General features: G+C 34.6%; 1 protein-coding gene across 1 annotated transcript in view; it reads right to left on the bottom strand.

The window, feature by feature from the left end:
- LRRIQ1 (leucine-rich repeats and IQ motif containing 1) overlaps positions 1 to 17,976 on the bottom strand; it is a gene marked incomplete at its 5' end in the record, with an annotated part of 101,690 nt that overhangs the window by 64,360 nt on the left and 19,354 nt on the right. The window contains 6 exons of the mRNA XM_010183442.1: positions 1,289 to 1,408; positions 3,878 to 4,016; positions 5,742 to 6,212; positions 12,226 to 12,393; positions 17,037 to 17,130; positions 17,430 to 17,503. Coding sequence (XP_010181744.1) covers positions 1,289 to 1,408; positions 3,878 to 4,016; positions 5,742 to 6,212; positions 12,226 to 12,393; positions 17,037 to 17,130; positions 17,430 to 17,503 — 1,066 coding nt within the window. The remainder of the gene's footprint in view (positions 1 to 1,288; positions 1,409 to 3,877; positions 4,017 to 5,741; positions 6,213 to 12,225; positions 12,394 to 17,036; positions 17,131 to 17,429; positions 17,504 to 17,976) is intronic.

Below are 17,976 nucleotides of genomic sequence, written 5' to 3'. Positions count from 1 at the left end.
GATGGATCAACTGTAAAGTGCACTGCTCTAACTAACAACATACTTGGTTTCATAACTCTCTATGAACCATACAAACATGATCACAAATAAGATCTAATCCTGACAGGAGCAGGGCTATCACGTTAATCTCCTTTGTAAAATTACAGCGGAATATTGACAAATGGCTTTTGAAAAGAGGCAGCAGCTGAATAAGCACATTCAGAGACAAAGGTTCATGGAAAAAAACCTGTCATATCCTCTTAGGTCTCAAATGGCCACATTGTTATCTGTTTGCTTTGCCTTACCTGAAACCATTAAAAAAAAAAGCCAACAAATATGAACAATTAGAGAAAGCAGTGCTCCAGAAAAACATATAGGTAAGTCATTAACAGCTGTCTTATGCATACTGAGTCTAAAACTTCCAATGTAGATTGTGTCTTTTGAGGCTATAAAAGATGAATTAGTTTAAAGATTTTTTCCCCCTTGCTTACTGAACAACAATACTGATCCTGTAGACATTTTAACTTTTTACTTAATTATCACTAAATTCAGTTTTGAATCTGATCTTATTCCTCAAATTCCTTTGGCACCTGCTTTTATTTCTTAAAATGGAAACTTCTGAGGCAATTTCAATCCTCTGAAACTGAAAGGATGCTATTAATTCTATATAACTTGTAAAAATTACTAGTAATAATTTCTGGATTTTATGTATCACAGATCTTCTAAGTGCAGGTTTTTTCTGATTTAACTATACTTTTTTTGTAATTTACTACTGTATTCAAACTCATGATCTTTTTAGTACTTTACCTGTAAGACAAAAGAAGAGCTAATAAGTCTGCTTCACCTCTGGTTTTGGGGGAGTGTGTTTTTTTACTGGAATACTGCAATGCTATATTTTCTGTATTTTCAGCTATATTATTGTTCTCATTCTATCAGGAAAATGAACAAAACACATACTTAAATATTGTTGATAATATGTTACTAAAATACTAAAAAGCTAAACAATTTAGAACAAAAGTAGCTGTTTCCATATTCTTGTTTAATTGTCCTTTAACTGCAGAAATATATGGGGTTCTAGAGTGGGTGTGACATTAATAGCACAGTAACTACCAGAGTATCTCAAAGAGCAGTAAGCAATTAATCCATGACAAATACATTAAAATGAGCAATATGCTCATGACCAAATGCTTCCTTATTTCTGGACATCCAACACGTTAATTCTAGCCCTGGTAGTCCTTTCCAACACCTATGTGATTGCTTAAGAATATTTTTTTTTACATGAAGTTTTTATGCTAATGACTGTACTTACTTCAGAAAATGTGAAATCATCCACATTTATTTCTTCATAGTCATCCTCCACTTCATCACTTTTAACAGCTGCAAGAGCACTGGCCAGTTTCTTTCGCAAAAGAAAACCCCTCCAAAATGCCTAAACAAAAAATTTAAAGCGTGTTATACATAACCATAGATCAAACCCAAATCCAGATTCTCTATGTTATCCCATTAGGAAGATAAAACATCTTGGGCCTTGGTTTAATAGCTCAATGATCTGTTTTTTGAACTTTATGTGACATTTAAAACTACAAGACAAATTAAATGCCAGCATATGTCTAAAGCTTAGAGGACTCAAGAGGCTCTCCACAAGTAAGCAGAAAGGAATCCTGCAACTCCCTCAACTAGAAACCTGGGTCAACTAATTAATTATTTGACAATTCCTTCAGGGACTATTATAAACTGAAAGGAAAGGCTACATAAGGAAAAGCTGAGTGTCAACTTTCAAATTACTGAGAATAAAAATACACTTGTACTAGATGTCTTATAGTTTACAAGTAGCAATTCTTGGAGACATCTCATGCAATTGACCTACGGCAATTACTCTTTCTTAAATAGGATCTTTATGTTAAAAAAGTATTACCAATGGGCATAATAATATCTAAGAAAAAGGAGCACATTAGGAATTAAGTGCTCTTCTAAAAAGAGGAAGAGTGTTAGGAACACATGCCAAGCCATTTTCAGATCCAGGAAAAGACTTCAGAAATCAAAATTACATAGATAGAAATAAGAAAACTAAATTCAGGGCAGCTATTTACCCCCAAATCAGTGTTTCATAGCATTAGATTTCAAGATGCACTAAGCATTTAAAATACCATGCAAAAAAAATTCCACTGTCTTGAAAGATGTAGTGTTGTCCACATTTAATGGCTTTGCAATGTGGGCACTAAAATAGGACGGGTAAATCTCATATTTCGGCTTAATGTTTAGCTTATTAACTTTTAAGAAATTATTGTCTAACTGCATGAATTATTGAAAGTGTTACTATTCTTACACACACAATTCCTGATTGTTGTCTATAATTTCATTGTTGGTATTTTTCTACAATCTTCATAACCATCCAGATAAAGTATCCTTATATTACTGAGCAATCAAATGACAAAGATATTTCATTCAATAAATACAATTAGTTTTTATAAATGCAAAGGAGAAGAGCATTCCTAATAGTATATGCAGAAGGATAAACCGTAAGACAGCTGTTAACACAGATGTGTGAAAGTACCAGCTCAACACTAAGTCAGATCAAAAAGAAAAATTATATATTAGTAAATTTTAAGAAACAAGATGAAAACTTACTATACAGATTTGTGATATCTGCCTATAAAATTCAGTTCTAGTCACTTTAAAAAAAGGTTGTAATAGAATGAGGCAAAGGTTCAGAGAGAAAAAAAAAGATGAAGTACAAAGTAATGTGAAAAGAGACTAATAGGCTTAACTTTTATTTGCAAAAGAGTGAATATAAGGATGGATATAAGAGAAATCTAAAACATCCATAAAATGCACAGAAGATAAATAATGAAAGACTTTATCTTCATACTAACTTTGGAAATTATCTGGTCTGAAACAAATGTAAGGACATACTTTTTAATCACTATAATTTTGTGAAACTCATCACTTCAAGATATAGTAGAGGCTAAATATATAAATCAGTTAAAAAATGGAGTAAATAAGTTTATGGAGATCAATTCTTAATATACTAACTACATACCATACCATACTACACTCCAGAAACAAATTTTAGCTCAACTTCCCAGATTGCTATAATATGATTCTGTACTTGTCCTGTTTCTTAGTATGCACATTCATTAATTAATTTGCTACTGTCCATCTGTTTAATAGATACTAATTAATTACTTGGATTGTCAGTCTGAAAATGGAACTTAGGCTCCTAAATCCCTTTGGCACTGTTGACATTTTTATAGAAGACTTACAATATGGAATGTTTTGAAGTTAACTTGGCTCATAATTACTATATCTGATTAGCAAACTAAACAAAGCCAAGGCACTGAATGCAGTTCTTGCATATAGCAATCCTTTCTGTTAACTGTTAGCTCAGTATCTACCATAAGACAGCCTAGGTCATGGTTTGTTCCCAAAGGCAGTATGGATGGGGCAATCCTGGTTTTGGGAGTTTGGGAGAGAAGGAAAGAGACGGATAGATAGGATAGAAGAGATGGAAAGAGTAGTTAGTTGTAGAGCTATCAGACATGATATACCAGTAATGCAGCATCTGTCAGTTTAATAGCACAGACACACCTCAGTATGGACATGGGCACAATATGACTTAAATATAATATTAGGAAAACTAATCAAGGAAAACTAATTCAGCTAAATACTTGGTGAAAAAAGGGAAAATATTTTTATGCTTCTTTAAAACTTTTTGTAAAGAAGGCTCTCCTTTAAAAAATCAAGCTTATGCTACTATGAAAATGAAAAAATGTTTAATTATGAAAATATTAATAAAGTAATAAACAAAATAAAGAGAAGATGACAAGTAGTTAAAACTAGTAAGATTTTCTTTCTTCTTAAATTTGCAAAATAAGTAAAGAGAATACCATAAACCAACCTGGATTTGTGTGGCAGCTTCATTCTTCTGTCTCAAAACGTCTAAAAACTGATGATTCTCTGTTTTGCTGCAGTCAGTTTTCCTCCTGGCATGGTACTGACGCCAAAGGGACTGGATCACTGATGCTGCCATGTCTAGCCTTGTAAGAGAAATAAATACCTTTATGAATGACATAGCCTTACCTGTACAACTGGATTATCATAGCTGTCAAACTCTAACCATAAAACATAACACTATGCATTGAGACAAATGGAAGGCTCTGCCATTAAGCTGTAAAGAAATTACAATCCAGATGCAACATATATGTTCAGAAACAATAGAGGATATTCCCATCACATAACCTTGGAAATCCAGTTATCTAAGAGGACTAATCTCTGCTGGGCTCCATTCCCTGTATATTGACTGGAGAAGAAGAGTCTTCGCAAAGCAAGGATTACGAACAGAATTGTGGTTTAACAATGACTGAGTAAGCTTCTCTCCACTGTCCATATGAAAGGGAAAAAAAAACCCAAAAAACAACTAAATGCTGAAAATTGTATGAGACAAATATCTCTGATGGAGCAGACAGGAAAAACTGAGAAAATGCTATTTCATCTTTGGCCTACTTTTACCCTTCAATTTAACACTACAGACCACTGGTTAAAAGTGTAAATTTGCTATAAAAAGCAGTAGCTGAGTTCAAAAAAACAAACAGAAAAAAACCTCTATTGATTTGTATTCTGCATTGAAGAGAAGTGCCGAACAACAGACTTACAGAATGCATTTAGAACATTAACTAAAATCTCTAAATGAACTATTTTGAAAATATTTCTCTGAAGCATTCATCTTCCATAATAGACTACTGTACTCTTACTTTCAACTTCATGAAAGGCAATGATGAATTTTATGGTTTTCCTAAAAATAAATTTTATGACAGATTACTAGTGTGTTAAGTACTACTAAGCAGTATTACTCATGTACCATAAACCCAGACAGCATGAAGAAGCACACTTTCCACATTGGCTTTTCATGGTGTTCTCAAGACATGTATTTTTGAAACTGAATTCTTATGAAATTGTAAATGAATTTTAGTAGCTTTAGGGCAAAAGTTTCAGCTTCAGTTTTCTCTGACTATACATCCAGAACCATAAAAACCAGCAGCAAATGCATTCCAAAGAGGTAATAAACCAGTCTATTTCATGCAGAATAATATCTAGGGGCATAGAACAAGTTGAACTGGCCCCTCACCCGTACCTCTACTTTTTAGAAGCAGGTTAAGGCATGTTGGAGGAGTACCAAGGGCAGGGCAGGCTGTTAGCTCCTCAGTCATCATAACAGCAGGAGACTGGCCTAAGGTCAAGGGAGTAGGGTGGTAGATTTAAGCAACTTTTTCCTCTTGCCTTCTAAATGACACTGACTGTAAACTCTACACAGATTAATCTTGAATGTCTAATGAATTGTACAGCAAAAGAGCCTTAAACTAGTTTGTAGTTTAAACTGCACCAACATTCCTGAAAATCATCCAGCATTTTCATCCCTAACATTGTATGTGTCACTGAATTGATGTTATAAATTTATTGCAAAAAAAGGAGGAAAAGGTAGGAGACCAAAGGAAAGCTTCCAAATTGTCTTACTATACACTATTTTAAATTTATTTTAAGAACATACTTATCCTTATTCTAATATATCAACTGACAGAATATCACAAAGTATTGTTGTTAATAAGGGAGTCTAGTGTGCATCATCTTAAAATAACTACTATCTAATAAGGTTAAAAATATTGTTTTCTTACTACAAGTTCTGTGCCTCTGTTTTAAACAAGAAATTCTCACTCCCATTGCCTATCCATGTAATCTATTTGAAAGTGATCTTTCATCTGTCTTACCTTTCTGTATCATTCTCAAAATGAAGATCTCTTTCCTTATCACATGCTACTATCACCGACCGTTGCAACGTGAGTCGGGCTGACATGTTATTGTTGTCTTTGCCCTCCCCACTGTAATTAATACAAGATTCAGTACTCTTCTGCTTCATTCTCTGATCTTTATTTTCCTTTTCATGCACAGGTATGGAGGAGTTAAAGAATGTGGCCTGAATATCGCCAGTAGTAATCCATCTTTCAGAAGGATCCAACAAGACCTGTTTATTTTCTGTCACACCCATGATAAAGAGGTTATTTTCCTGTAGGCAGCCAGTGGATGTTTGCTTTAAATGATTTTGCAGTGCTTCTGGTCCATCTCTGTCAGTAATGTTTAGTTCACCGTACTCATGTGCATATCGATGTTTAATACTAAGTTTCATCAACTGATTAAAATACCAGCATTGTCCCTGTGCAGAATCAATGGAAGAGGTAATTCTGAAAAAAAGACAAAAATGTTTTTACATGTGTTTCAGACTCTATGTTTTTTTTAAAAATATATTCCTTCTATCAATTTCTAAACTATCCTGTGTTTTCAAGTATCCTGACATGTTTCCATATTCTCACAGTGAATAGTAATTACTGTGCTTGAAAACCAGTTTCAGTATTTATAAATCTTAATTGCATTTTATTTTTTTTGGCAGCTTTTAAAATATATATATGAGACTGCTTCTTTGACTTTTTTTAAAAAAGGTTTCCGTCTGTTTGAAATAGGCACCAGGGCATGCATTTCACTATTAATTTTTTCTGTGGTTAGAGGCATATGAAGCTGAAAATTTTATAGGATTTGAGGCAATTTTGTTATAAATCCTGTAAAAGCCTTAATAATCCAATTTTATCTGGAAACTATGAAAGTTAATATAAAAATAACAATAATTTTAAAATTTAGATTAGAACTACAGCAACAAACCCCAAACTTACATTCAAACCAACAAACCACAATGCCTAGAGAGAAACGTAAGATTTTAAATATAGATATTTTTTCAATAAAAAGGAAGGTGCTAGACTGAAGCAACATTGATCTACAAAGTCTGGCTCTCATTAGTTCTTTGTGTTACACCATCTCAATGACAAGGATGAGTAAGAGCAAATTTGAACTAATTGTTACAGATTCAGAAGGCTCGCTGTGTTTGGACAGTGTTTGTCCACTGTATTAGGTAGCAGGTACTTTTCAAATCATGAAAACATTTTCCTTTGATAGCATAGATAGATGCAGAGATCTGTAATCTGGAACTATTTTCAGAGGAGCGCAAAGTCAATTATAGTTCAGTAATCCAAGAAAAAGAGTAGAAATAAAAATCAGTTCTCCAGGGAGTATGGAAAAATCAGGTCCTATGATTATAGTTTGAATAACAGAATTTTCTTTCCTGCTTATGATTCTTGAAAAGTGAAGTTTTTATAAGGTTTTATTGTGAAAAGACTATTTATATAGCTGCTTCCTCCTGTGAAGTTGAACTACGAACTTCTTAGATTTTTAAGACTATATAAAATCAGATCTTACAAGAGTAAAAACTATTCTGGCTCTTTCTCTGCTAGTACAACTTCAGTGCTACTGGACAAAATATGAATGGCTAAATTGGAAACCAGATCCACACAATCTAATTACACAACTCACTGTGCATCAGGAGTACATTTGACTACCCATTACACAACATTACTCCTACTACTGTTAATTTCACCAATAAGACAATTTCCAGAAATATTTAAACCAATCCATATATTTTCTTAAGAATTTAAAACATTTTAGCTGTCTCCTACTACACAGTAGGAATAGCAATTTCTTCAACATGAAATATTTAAAGCATTATTTAAATACTTTAAACTAGTTAATGTTTTTAAGAAGATAAATTAGGCACAAGACAATTACCGAAGTACTACATAATATACTACAGTGAGAAGCCAGAGAAAGAAAAAAAAAAACCCAAAAAAATCCCTAAAATTCATTCCCACCTCCCCCGCTGCCCGGTTTCTTTTCATTTTGATGTTTGTTTGTTTGTTTATTTGAGGATTAAAATATTGTGGAAAATCCCAGAATGTTTCATATATTGGGCAAAATAAACTTATGTATGAAAAGTATATCCTGTGTATACTTGATCATGCTCAAAAACAGAAACAAAGAAAGACAAAACACTGTAATTGTGAACAGAGTAGGATGCTTGTGCATCTTCTAAGACAGGTGCAGAGGCATCTCGAGCAGATGTTTCACCCTTCCAGTGGCTATGAATATGGCAAGCAGAAACAGTTCAATGCAACAGTGTTTGCAACTTACAGTCTTGACACCGTGGGCATGCACCCTATCTCCCAGCTGACACATTCCCTGGAAATACACAACGATGTTCTTATTTTTTAGGATTTTTAGGCTGCTCTCTATGTATCAGTATCTTTCCTCTTGGGTGGCCAGATCAGCCTAACTTTCAAAAAATTATGAAGGAACCTGTAGTGACATCTTAGAGAATTATGAGAAGTTGCTCAGTAACTGTATTTGGGGTTCTCCTGCAAAGGTGAAGCTCCAAAGCACAGATAAATATTAAGATGGGGTCTAAGTGCTAGGTGGCAGTCAGCTTGGTGGTTCACTCAGGTGAACAGGGATTTCAGGCAGCTCCATATAAAAAAAAAAGAACAATTCAATAGACTTGGGATAGAGCTATCCTATCAATGCACTGCAGCTTTCTCAGAGTCTCAAAAGGACTGCATTCTTGATACATGCTCCTGAAAACTGCTTATTCAAACCATGGAAAGGAAGCTGCTGCAATGGAAAATATGCAGGACTGATTTACTTCTTTAATGGAACAAAACACATATGGGAAAGAGAGAAGACAAAGTAACAAATATGACAGTATTTAGACTTTTGATACATTAACTGAAAAGGAAATATTGTGGTAAAATGGTTGTTTGCCTTTCAGACCTTTTTTAGGCATTATAAGTCAAGGGGTCTGGTCACACTAACTCTTCTGGAACTGTTTCTTGGGTACGATACAACCAAGGTTTTAAGCATAAATTGGCATCTAGACAAAACAAGATAGAATATGTAGATGAATAAAGCATTCTTGCTGTAGCAAAATTTTTATGGCTCCCAGCCTTTACCCCTCATGTTCAATGGCTGCCCACAGCATTGTTCTGATCTTAACAAGTGAAAGTAATTTATGCTGTTTGTAAATTGACAATAGCCACAAAGGATGCACTGCTTTTGCAGTGGGAGAAAGGCATAATAAGCCAGAAGAGGAAGGAGGGAAGGAGGGGTCTTCCATAGCAATGTACAACTGTGCTAGAATAGTGCTCTATTAGTACCTGAAGACCAAGATATTACTTGTACAAACAAATACTAAGAGCAGAAAGCTACCTCTCAACTTGTGCTAGGATTTTCCAGGGGCTTTGAGTAAAGTTAAAACCGTTAGAATCAGACTGTAATCTATTTGGAAATTCAAGTCAGGCATTTATTAATGACTGCTATAACTTCAGTCCTAACTTCAATCCACTAAAAGTATCCATCACTGTCTTGATAAATTTAGACCAAACCTGCTCAGTTTCACATGCAGTGTTTGGGGAGGGAAAAATAGAGGTGGGAAGGAGCAAACCCACACTGACACTGCCTAGAACGTTTAAGGACCCACACACAGGCTGGCAACCGATACGGAAAATTACACATTTTTCATCCTTAAAGGCCTTTCAGTGGAATTTAAATCAGCCAAAATGTTAACATTTAGAAAGTTTAAGGTGGCAGTGAAAACTTGACCACAGAGTTGACATATTTTGTATAGAATTTCCTACTGCAATTGCAGTGTCTGTTAGGTTATTCAAACAGCATCATTTTGTCAGAATGAGACAGTAAAAATTACATGGAAAAGTCAGTCTCTTAGAGGCAAAAGGGACAGTAGGCAAACAAGCCAGATCTAACAGCAATAGCAGTTTTCTCCTGGCCTTTGTAGCTAAATCATAAATAATATTCTACCCCTTTGTGTGCTGGTTAATATTTTCTTTAATGTTGTGTTTTTCCCTTTGTGGGTATACTGTGATTTTCATAATTCTGAAACATGGTATATTCAACTAGTACACAACAATTTTAACTGAGCTTTCATTTGTAATAGTGTGGTAAAATCTAATTTGTCTCTGGGGAAACTTCTTTAAGCATCATTACTGATGTTCAACTGCCATTTACAAAAGTCCCTTATAAACAAATGAAAGAGGTCACTGTTTATATATTCTCTTCTGCAATACCATTTATGAAATTCCTGTCATTTTCACTATATTATATATATAGTATTTATAAAGATCAAGTTCCACTAGCCACACATCTTATTATCTGATGACTGAAATCAAATTATTGATGTCAAGGTGTTGTATTATTTTTTAATATGATTACTCACTAGAAAGCATCAAAAGATTATATGACAGAAAACATTTATTAGAATTGAGAAATTTAATTTTAAAATGTTTAATTCCTAAGCATGGCAAGAACAGTGACATTTCAGGCAGAAACAGCACAGACAATTTAATTGGGTAGCAATGGTGTATGAATTAGGAAAGCAAGTAGTGATTACTTTTGGCAGCTTACATACTTGAGGTCACACCTACAGGGGCTCATAACTTAGCAAGATGTGAAACAGACAGAAGTTTGCTTTATTGTTGGCCTGTTCTTCAGTGACGTCACATCAATTCAAAGTATTGTAATACGTAAATATAATAGCTATGCTAAGGCTTATATAGAAACAAGTAGTTTAGAGTTCCTTTTAAGAATTGCAGTTTTCAACAGTTTTCAAATTATCAATAAATTGTACTTTTAGACAAAAGAAAACATAGAGGGCTTTAACACATGAGACATTAATTTTAAGACTAAATTTGACAAAAGACGCTTCAACTGTGTCAAAGTTATGAATTTAAAAGATTGTGAATGGATTCTCAAAACCTTAAAAAACCCACAACTCTCCTTCTCCCTCTCCATCCCCTTACCCATACATTCAAGAAAGAAGAGACGTTTACATAATTTCTTCTTCCCACTGTTGTTCTTCTCAAAAATCTGCAAGCTCTTGCAAGCAAAACTTATACAGAATCATAGAAAAATTGTTAATTGAAGGAACCTCAGGAGGTCTCTAGTCCAAACTCCTGCTTCAAAGGTAGGTTAGCTCTGAGATCAGATCAGGTTGCTTAGAGCTTTATCCAGTTTGGTCTTCAAAATTTTCAAGAAGTTTTGTGCAGAAGACTGCACAACCTCTCTTGGCAACCTGTTGCAATTCATTACTCTCCTAACAGTGAAAAGGTTTGTCCTTATGTCCAGTTGTATTGGGTCTGGATGGGGTGGAGTCAATTCTCATTATAGCTGCCAGTACGATGCTGTGTTTTATATTTGTGGCTGAAACTGTATTGATAAAACACTAATGTTTTGCTCAACATTGCTTGGACAGAGTCAAGGCCTTCCCTATCCCACTTGGCAAGTAGGCTGGGAGTGGATGCAGCCAAGACAGCTGACTTGAATTGACCAAAACTAAATTCCACGTCTTATAATATCATGCTCAGCAGTAAGCCTGGAGAAGAGGATACTGAGGGGGGAATCTCATTAATGCTTATAAATACCTAAATGGCAGGAGTCAGGAGGATGGGACCAGACTCTTCTCGGTTGTGCACAGCACAAGGTCACAAAACCTCACACAGGAGGTTCAACTTAAACATAAGGAAAAACTTCTTTACTGTGAGGGTAATAGAGCACTGAACAGGATGCCCATATAGGTTGTGGAGTCTCCTTCTCTGAAGACATTAAAAACCTGCTTGAACGTGTTTCTATGTGATCTTCTCAAGGTAATCCTACTCCAGCAGGGAGGTTGGACTGGATAATCTTCAGAGGTCACTTCAGCCCCTACCATTCTGTGATTTTGTGAAAACTTGAGGGGGAGTCTTTCCAAGGTAGCCATTGTTCAGAGAATGGCTAGGCATCAGACTGCTGGTGAGTGATTGCTTTGTATCATTTGGTTGCTTGCTTTTTTTTTTCCTTCCCCTCATTCCTTCACTTATTAAACTGTCAGCATCTTGATCCATGCGTTTTCCTTGCTTCTGGTCTTCTAATTCTCTCATCCTGCTGGTGGGGGGAGTAGCAAGCAAGCAACTGACGGGTGCTTAGGTACTGGCTGGAATCAACCCACCACACCAGTCTGATGATTGTATATTTAATTATACCACTCTTAGGATGTAAGCTACTATTCCTAGATAGAACTGTACTATGTTGTGTGTATGAATTAATTCACACTACTACTAACTGAAGGTTTTGACAAACAGAAGTCAATGCCCACATATTTTAATATCTGTCTGAAATACTCTTTGCACTGAAGTCAATTGTTATAATATCTTTCTTAACATATTTCTATGCAAAAAGTTAAGTAAAATTCATAAGACACCAAGAACTACACTAACAATACATGAAAACATATTTCAGAATACAATTTATATTCATATAAATACATACCCAAGTTCAGCAGCCTTTTTTTTCAGTAGCGTATTTTCGTCAATTTGAACCTCACAAAGTTCCAGAAAAGTTCTTGATTCTGAGCCTTTGCTTCTTTCAGTTGTATGATAGTTTAAGATTTCACCATCAAGAAACTGTAAACTAGGAAGGACCTCACACAAGGAAGGCCTTAGAAAAAAAAAAGTAATAATTATTTTACAAAAAAATCCTAATGCTTAAGCTGCCATTTTATGGATATAATCATACAAGAAGACAGAACATGATGATAGCTCTCTAAGCATTTCATAGAATCACAAAATCCTTTGGTTGCAAAAGACCTTTAAGATCATTGAGTCCAACCATAACCTATTCACTGCTAAAGTATATTTGTATTTGGATATATTTGTCCTTCTTATGTTAATATATTAACTAAAACTTTATTCTTAATAAACCACAGAACTTTGAAAGATTTATAAATACTTTGTTGGAATAAAGGCCACTGTTGAAATGCTGACCCCAGTAAGGACAACGGCAACATTCTTAATTCACTAGAGCTAGCATTTTACTTACTTAAAAAACAGGAAAATTTGACATGCTTGAGCATAGGCACCTGTAATGCATTTGATTAGTAGGCAACATAGCAAACTAAGTCACAGGATTAAGATATAGCACTGATTTTGCTGATACACTGAAAGGTTGAAATTTTAAAACTGCACAGAATACTAAACACTGCCAGTCTTACTCCCTTTATCATTTGCATATACCACATAAAGTAATATAATATTCAGTATGATTGACAGGAAAAAAATACACTTTGGATCACTGAAAGGGATGATAGTAGAGGTGACATTTCCTTTCTATGATAAGGACAGTTGGGGTCACTGATGTAAGAAAAATTATGTATAAGAAACTTATCTCTGAACCGGTTGAAGGAAAGAAATCAGAGAGTTGTGATCAATGGGACAGAGTCTTGTTGGAGGCCTGTAGTTGGAGGCCTGTATCAAGTGGAGTTCCCCAGGGGTCGGTGCTGGGACCAGCACTATTCAATATATTCATCAACAACCTGGATGAGGGAACAGAGTGTGCTGTCAGCAAGTTTGCTGATGACAAAATTGGGAGGAGTGGCTGACACTCCAGAAGGCTGTGCTGCCATTCAGTGAGACCCGGACAGGCTGAAAATTTGGGCAGGGAAAAATTTAATAAAATTCAACAAGGGCAAGTGTAGAGTCTTGCATCTGGGAAAGAACAACCCCATGTATAGGTTGGGGACTGACCTATTGGGGAGCAGCACAGTGGAAAGGGACCTGAAGGTCCTGGTGGACAGCAGGATGACCATGAGCTAGCAATGTGCCCTTGCGGCCAAGAAGGTCAATGGCAACGTGAGGTGTATCAGAAGGGGTGTAGTTAGTAGATCAAGAGAGGTTCTCCTCCCCCTCTACTCTGCCCTGATGAGAATGCATCTGGAATACTGTGTTCAGTTCTGGGCCCCTCAGTTCAAGAAGGACAGGGAATTGCTTGAAAGAGTCCAGCACAGAGCCACAAAGATGACTGAGGGAGTGGAGCATCTCCCTTATGAGGAGTGGTTGAGGGAGCTGGGTCTCTTTAGCTTGGAGAACAGAAGATTGAAGAGTGACCTCATTAATGTTTATAAATTTGTAAAGGGCGAGTGTCAGGAGGAAGGAGCCAGGCTCTTCTCTCTGATGTCAAATGGGAGTGCAATGGGAGCAAGCTGGAGCATAGGAGGTTCAACCTGAACATAAGAAAAAACTTTTTCACTGTGAGGGTGACAGAGCACTGGAACAGGCTGCTCAAAGAGGTTGTGGAGTCTCCTTCTCTGGAGACATTAAAAACCCTCCTGGACGCCTTCCTGCTGTGGCCGGGGTTGGACTAGATGATCTTTTGAGATCCCTTCCAACTCCTAATATTCTGTGATTCTGTGATTTACCGATTAAAAAAATTAGTATAATCAATACTCTGTCTTTTAGATTACTGTTAAATATAATCAAGTACTGCAACCTTATTTCTCTTATTTCTTTTATCAGACCAAATTTGTTGAAAGCTTCAAGATTACAAAATTATTTTAAGCAATATATCAATACTCAATATTTTCATTAATTTAGTTTTAAGTAACACTTGGTAACTCTTTTAAGCATATTTATTGCTGCCTGTAAGTCCCCTTATTATTAAAAAGATACTACAATTTTCAAAAATTTAGAACTCCCTGACTACTGCCTGTAAATGTCAGCTCAGACAATATACACTAAGTTTAAAAACAGATAAAGTTTCTATGACTGAATTAGAATATTCTGAAATGTAGGTCAATAGAATAGAATATTAATTTTTTGCAAATATAAAATGTAAGAATAACAATGTCTGAAATACATCTAGAATAAAACGATGGGTTTAGATAGACAGTCCCTGAACACAGAGAGAAAAATTACCAAAGCTGATGTTGAATAGTGATATATTTAAAAAGTGCCATATCAAAGTTGATTGATGCTGGAAGTGTTGTGTCTTACAGCTATGGGATCTCAACACTAGTTTTTCCAGCTGGGTTTCTCCTGGTGAAGGACTGAGTCAATATTTCATTTAGTGAAAACTTCCTGGTGAATATTCTGCCACTTAAGGGGCTCTATTAATCATTACAGCATTGAAACACATTCCCCTAGGAGTGCTCAGACTGATCCCAGGGTTTAATTTTTAAAAAGCAATTTCTTACTAGTCCACTTTTGCTGGTGTTATCGCTGGCTGGACATGAAAGTACAAAACCGATTGGGAAATTTTACAACTAATTCCTTTGTTGGTATCAAGGGGTTATGTAAAGTTCACTGGAACATATTGCCTGAAGTTATGGTCAATGCTGTATTCAGCAAATCCATATTTTATAGTATCCCATACTTTAAATCCTTTAGACAAATGAATCTCTTGTCTAATCATAAAAGCTCTACTGGGTCAAGCAATCTAAAGTGTCAATTCTTATAGTCAAATTGGAATTCAGAAAGCTTTTTCCCTCCAGGTTACAAGTGAAATAACAGTTCTGTAAAGTAGTGGGAATTAAAACAATGCAAATGGAAGTTTAAAATAGTTACAGACACTGAATTTTATTAACAAAATTACCTGCAGGAATCATGAGAGTGCAAATAAGTCTGTTCATTAAAAATCAAGCCAACTAACCAAGAATATATTAATACAGCTATCATTGACACTATTCAAACATTCCCAACTAAAAATTTCAAATAGTTGTGTTTTTTTTCCCCACTGGAACACAATCAGAAATTTGTACCCGAATCTTCTAATTTAAAATACACATTTAAGTGTGTCTATGGTTGTTTTTTTTTCTCTTAATATAACACATACCACAAAACACACATACTCCAAACTTTGTTGTTGTTATACTAGGCCATCTAATATATCAGATGTGAACACAATTTATCTAAACACATTGTTGTGAAACATTGCAGTGTAAAGCCTCACCTATAACTAAATTGGAAATATACAAGGAACAATTTTGGTCATTCTTCAAAATTCTTCTGATTATAACAGAAATGAACAACAAAGTAAATGTTTGTAAAATTAATCCTTATATGCTACTGTATACAATGACATTGTACTATTAGAACACCTGGAAAGCAGCAATGGAAGAGCACTTATTCATACTAGTACTAGGAGCATATTTCTGTGGTTTAAGAAGATACTTGTTCAGAGGTGTTAAATTAAGAAAAGGTTCTGATCACATGTGGGCTAAAAAAGAATATTTTTCTAAAGCACAATTTTTGATAATACTTTTGACAGAAAATGTCTGAAAACTTTGCAAAAAAAATTTAAAAAAAAACCTAATATTTTTCTAATAACAGTCACCTGTTTAGATTACAACCAAAATGAAAGTTCAACTGTTATGTCTCATTCCATTTCCTCAGACATTTTAGTATGTCTACACTTACCTAGGTATATACTAGATTTCCTTAGCTGAAAGAATTGTTAATGATTTAAATTCTTATTGAATGCTTCTTTGTACATTTAATGGAATTGTACTAAGAGTTCACTAAAAGACACTCTACCATTTCAACACATGTATTCTGGAACATCACCTAATCTAAAATTAGATTTCCAACTTTTCATCGTGCTTTTGCAGCCTGCAGCATAAGAAGTATTAATCCTAAGGAAGATGAGAGAACACTTCACATTACACATTAAGTCTTGATGGCACTGGCCCAGGTATGGGGTTTCAAATCACAGAATTCACAAGAAATCAGGAGACTTCTACTAAAATACAAAGAAATATTAAATTTCTGACTTTGATCAGAAAGTTGAAGTTATCAAAAGTGGTAAACTTATCAGGAAAGAGGAACAGTCAGAATTCATGCTGAAAAAGAAGATGTTAAGAACAGTGGACAAAGAGGCAATTACAAATAAACAGCAAAAGAAGGCCTATATAATCTTTATAATTTCTGCATTTGCCTAAAGTAGTCATAAAGAAAAATACTTATTTAGAATAACAGTTAAACAGCACAGGGTGAGTTTTAGCAGCCTGCTGAGTTTTAGCAGAAAATGCTTCTTATTGAAGTTCAAGTGCCAGGTCAAACATCAATATTTTTGTTTAAACAAAACTACAAACTGGAATCCTTAGAAAATAAAGATCACAGAACTGAATTTTATAAGTTATTTTCCTATAATTCTCTTTCAATTTGTGGTAGTGTTCATACTTAGCTCATTTTTACTATTTAACCAAAGTACATACACTAAATTTTTGGCTTATTTTGATTGATGAGGAAGATATACAACTAGTTTTTAGGTGAGTTTGATTTTATGATTTAGCAAAATTAATTTCTTACCTCCAATTCCTTTCTTGGAGAAGAGGATTTCCATTGAGTGACAGCTCTCTTAGTTTATGACAACCACTTAACCATGTAATGACACCTTTAAGGTCTGTATTTTAGTAGGAAAGAAAACTAAATGTAAATTTGAATGCAGAACTATATTACTCCTCATAAAATCTTACATGCAAGTAAAATGTACCAAAATCAAGAAGTGCTAAAATCAAGTCTCCTACTTACACAGTATAGTTATAATTAATATCAATAACATCCATATTTGGAAAATACTTATATGCTTTCTGTATAAACATCTCTTATAAATAAATGGGAACATTCGAATTCAAATAAGCTTATAATTTAATTAAGAAGTTTCTGTTTGGATGGAGTCTTATGTTTTTTAATACAACTCACCTGACAAGCAGTTATTTTTGATATCCAGCTTTTCCAAAGACACAAATGAATTCAAAGGCACAAGCTCAGTTAATCTAAGAGTAAAATAGAAGAGTTTTTTTTCAATTAAATAATACAGCAGTACATAAACAGAAAGGTACCAGAATCTTTTACAGTTATTACAATATACTTATTTATATAAGAAAATACTAATTTAGCTATCCAAGGTGCTAGAACTAATTACTGAAATATTAACTTGAAAGGAAGTCTTCTCAGTATCTCAGTTTTTAAAGTTTATTCATTAATGTTTTGTTCTATCTGGTAAATATTTCATTTTGTTTTTTGCATTTAGTGCTGAGGAGCTGAAGTATTGTAAAATTTACACAACTCAATTGCTTTATCTTTGGGAACCATAACTAGAATGAAACTAACAAAAGGCATTGATTCTGGGGAAGAAATAAAATCTGCTTTTCCTCTTCCTTCATTTCTCATTGCTCAAACCTCCTGACAGTTAGTTTCTCTTCTCCACTCGGCACACTGCTTCCTAGATCTTAAAACTAACATAAAA

Source organism: Mesitornis unicolor, unplaced genomic scaffold, assembly GCF_000695765.1.
Source record: "Mesitornis unicolor isolate BGI_N332 unplaced genomic scaffold, ASM69576v1 scaffold26354, whole genome shotgun sequence".
NCBI lineage: Eukaryota > Metazoa > Chordata > Aves > Mesitornithiformes > Mesitornithidae > Mesitornis > Mesitornis unicolor.
This window is presented reverse-complemented; position numbering and strand designations above follow the sequence as displayed.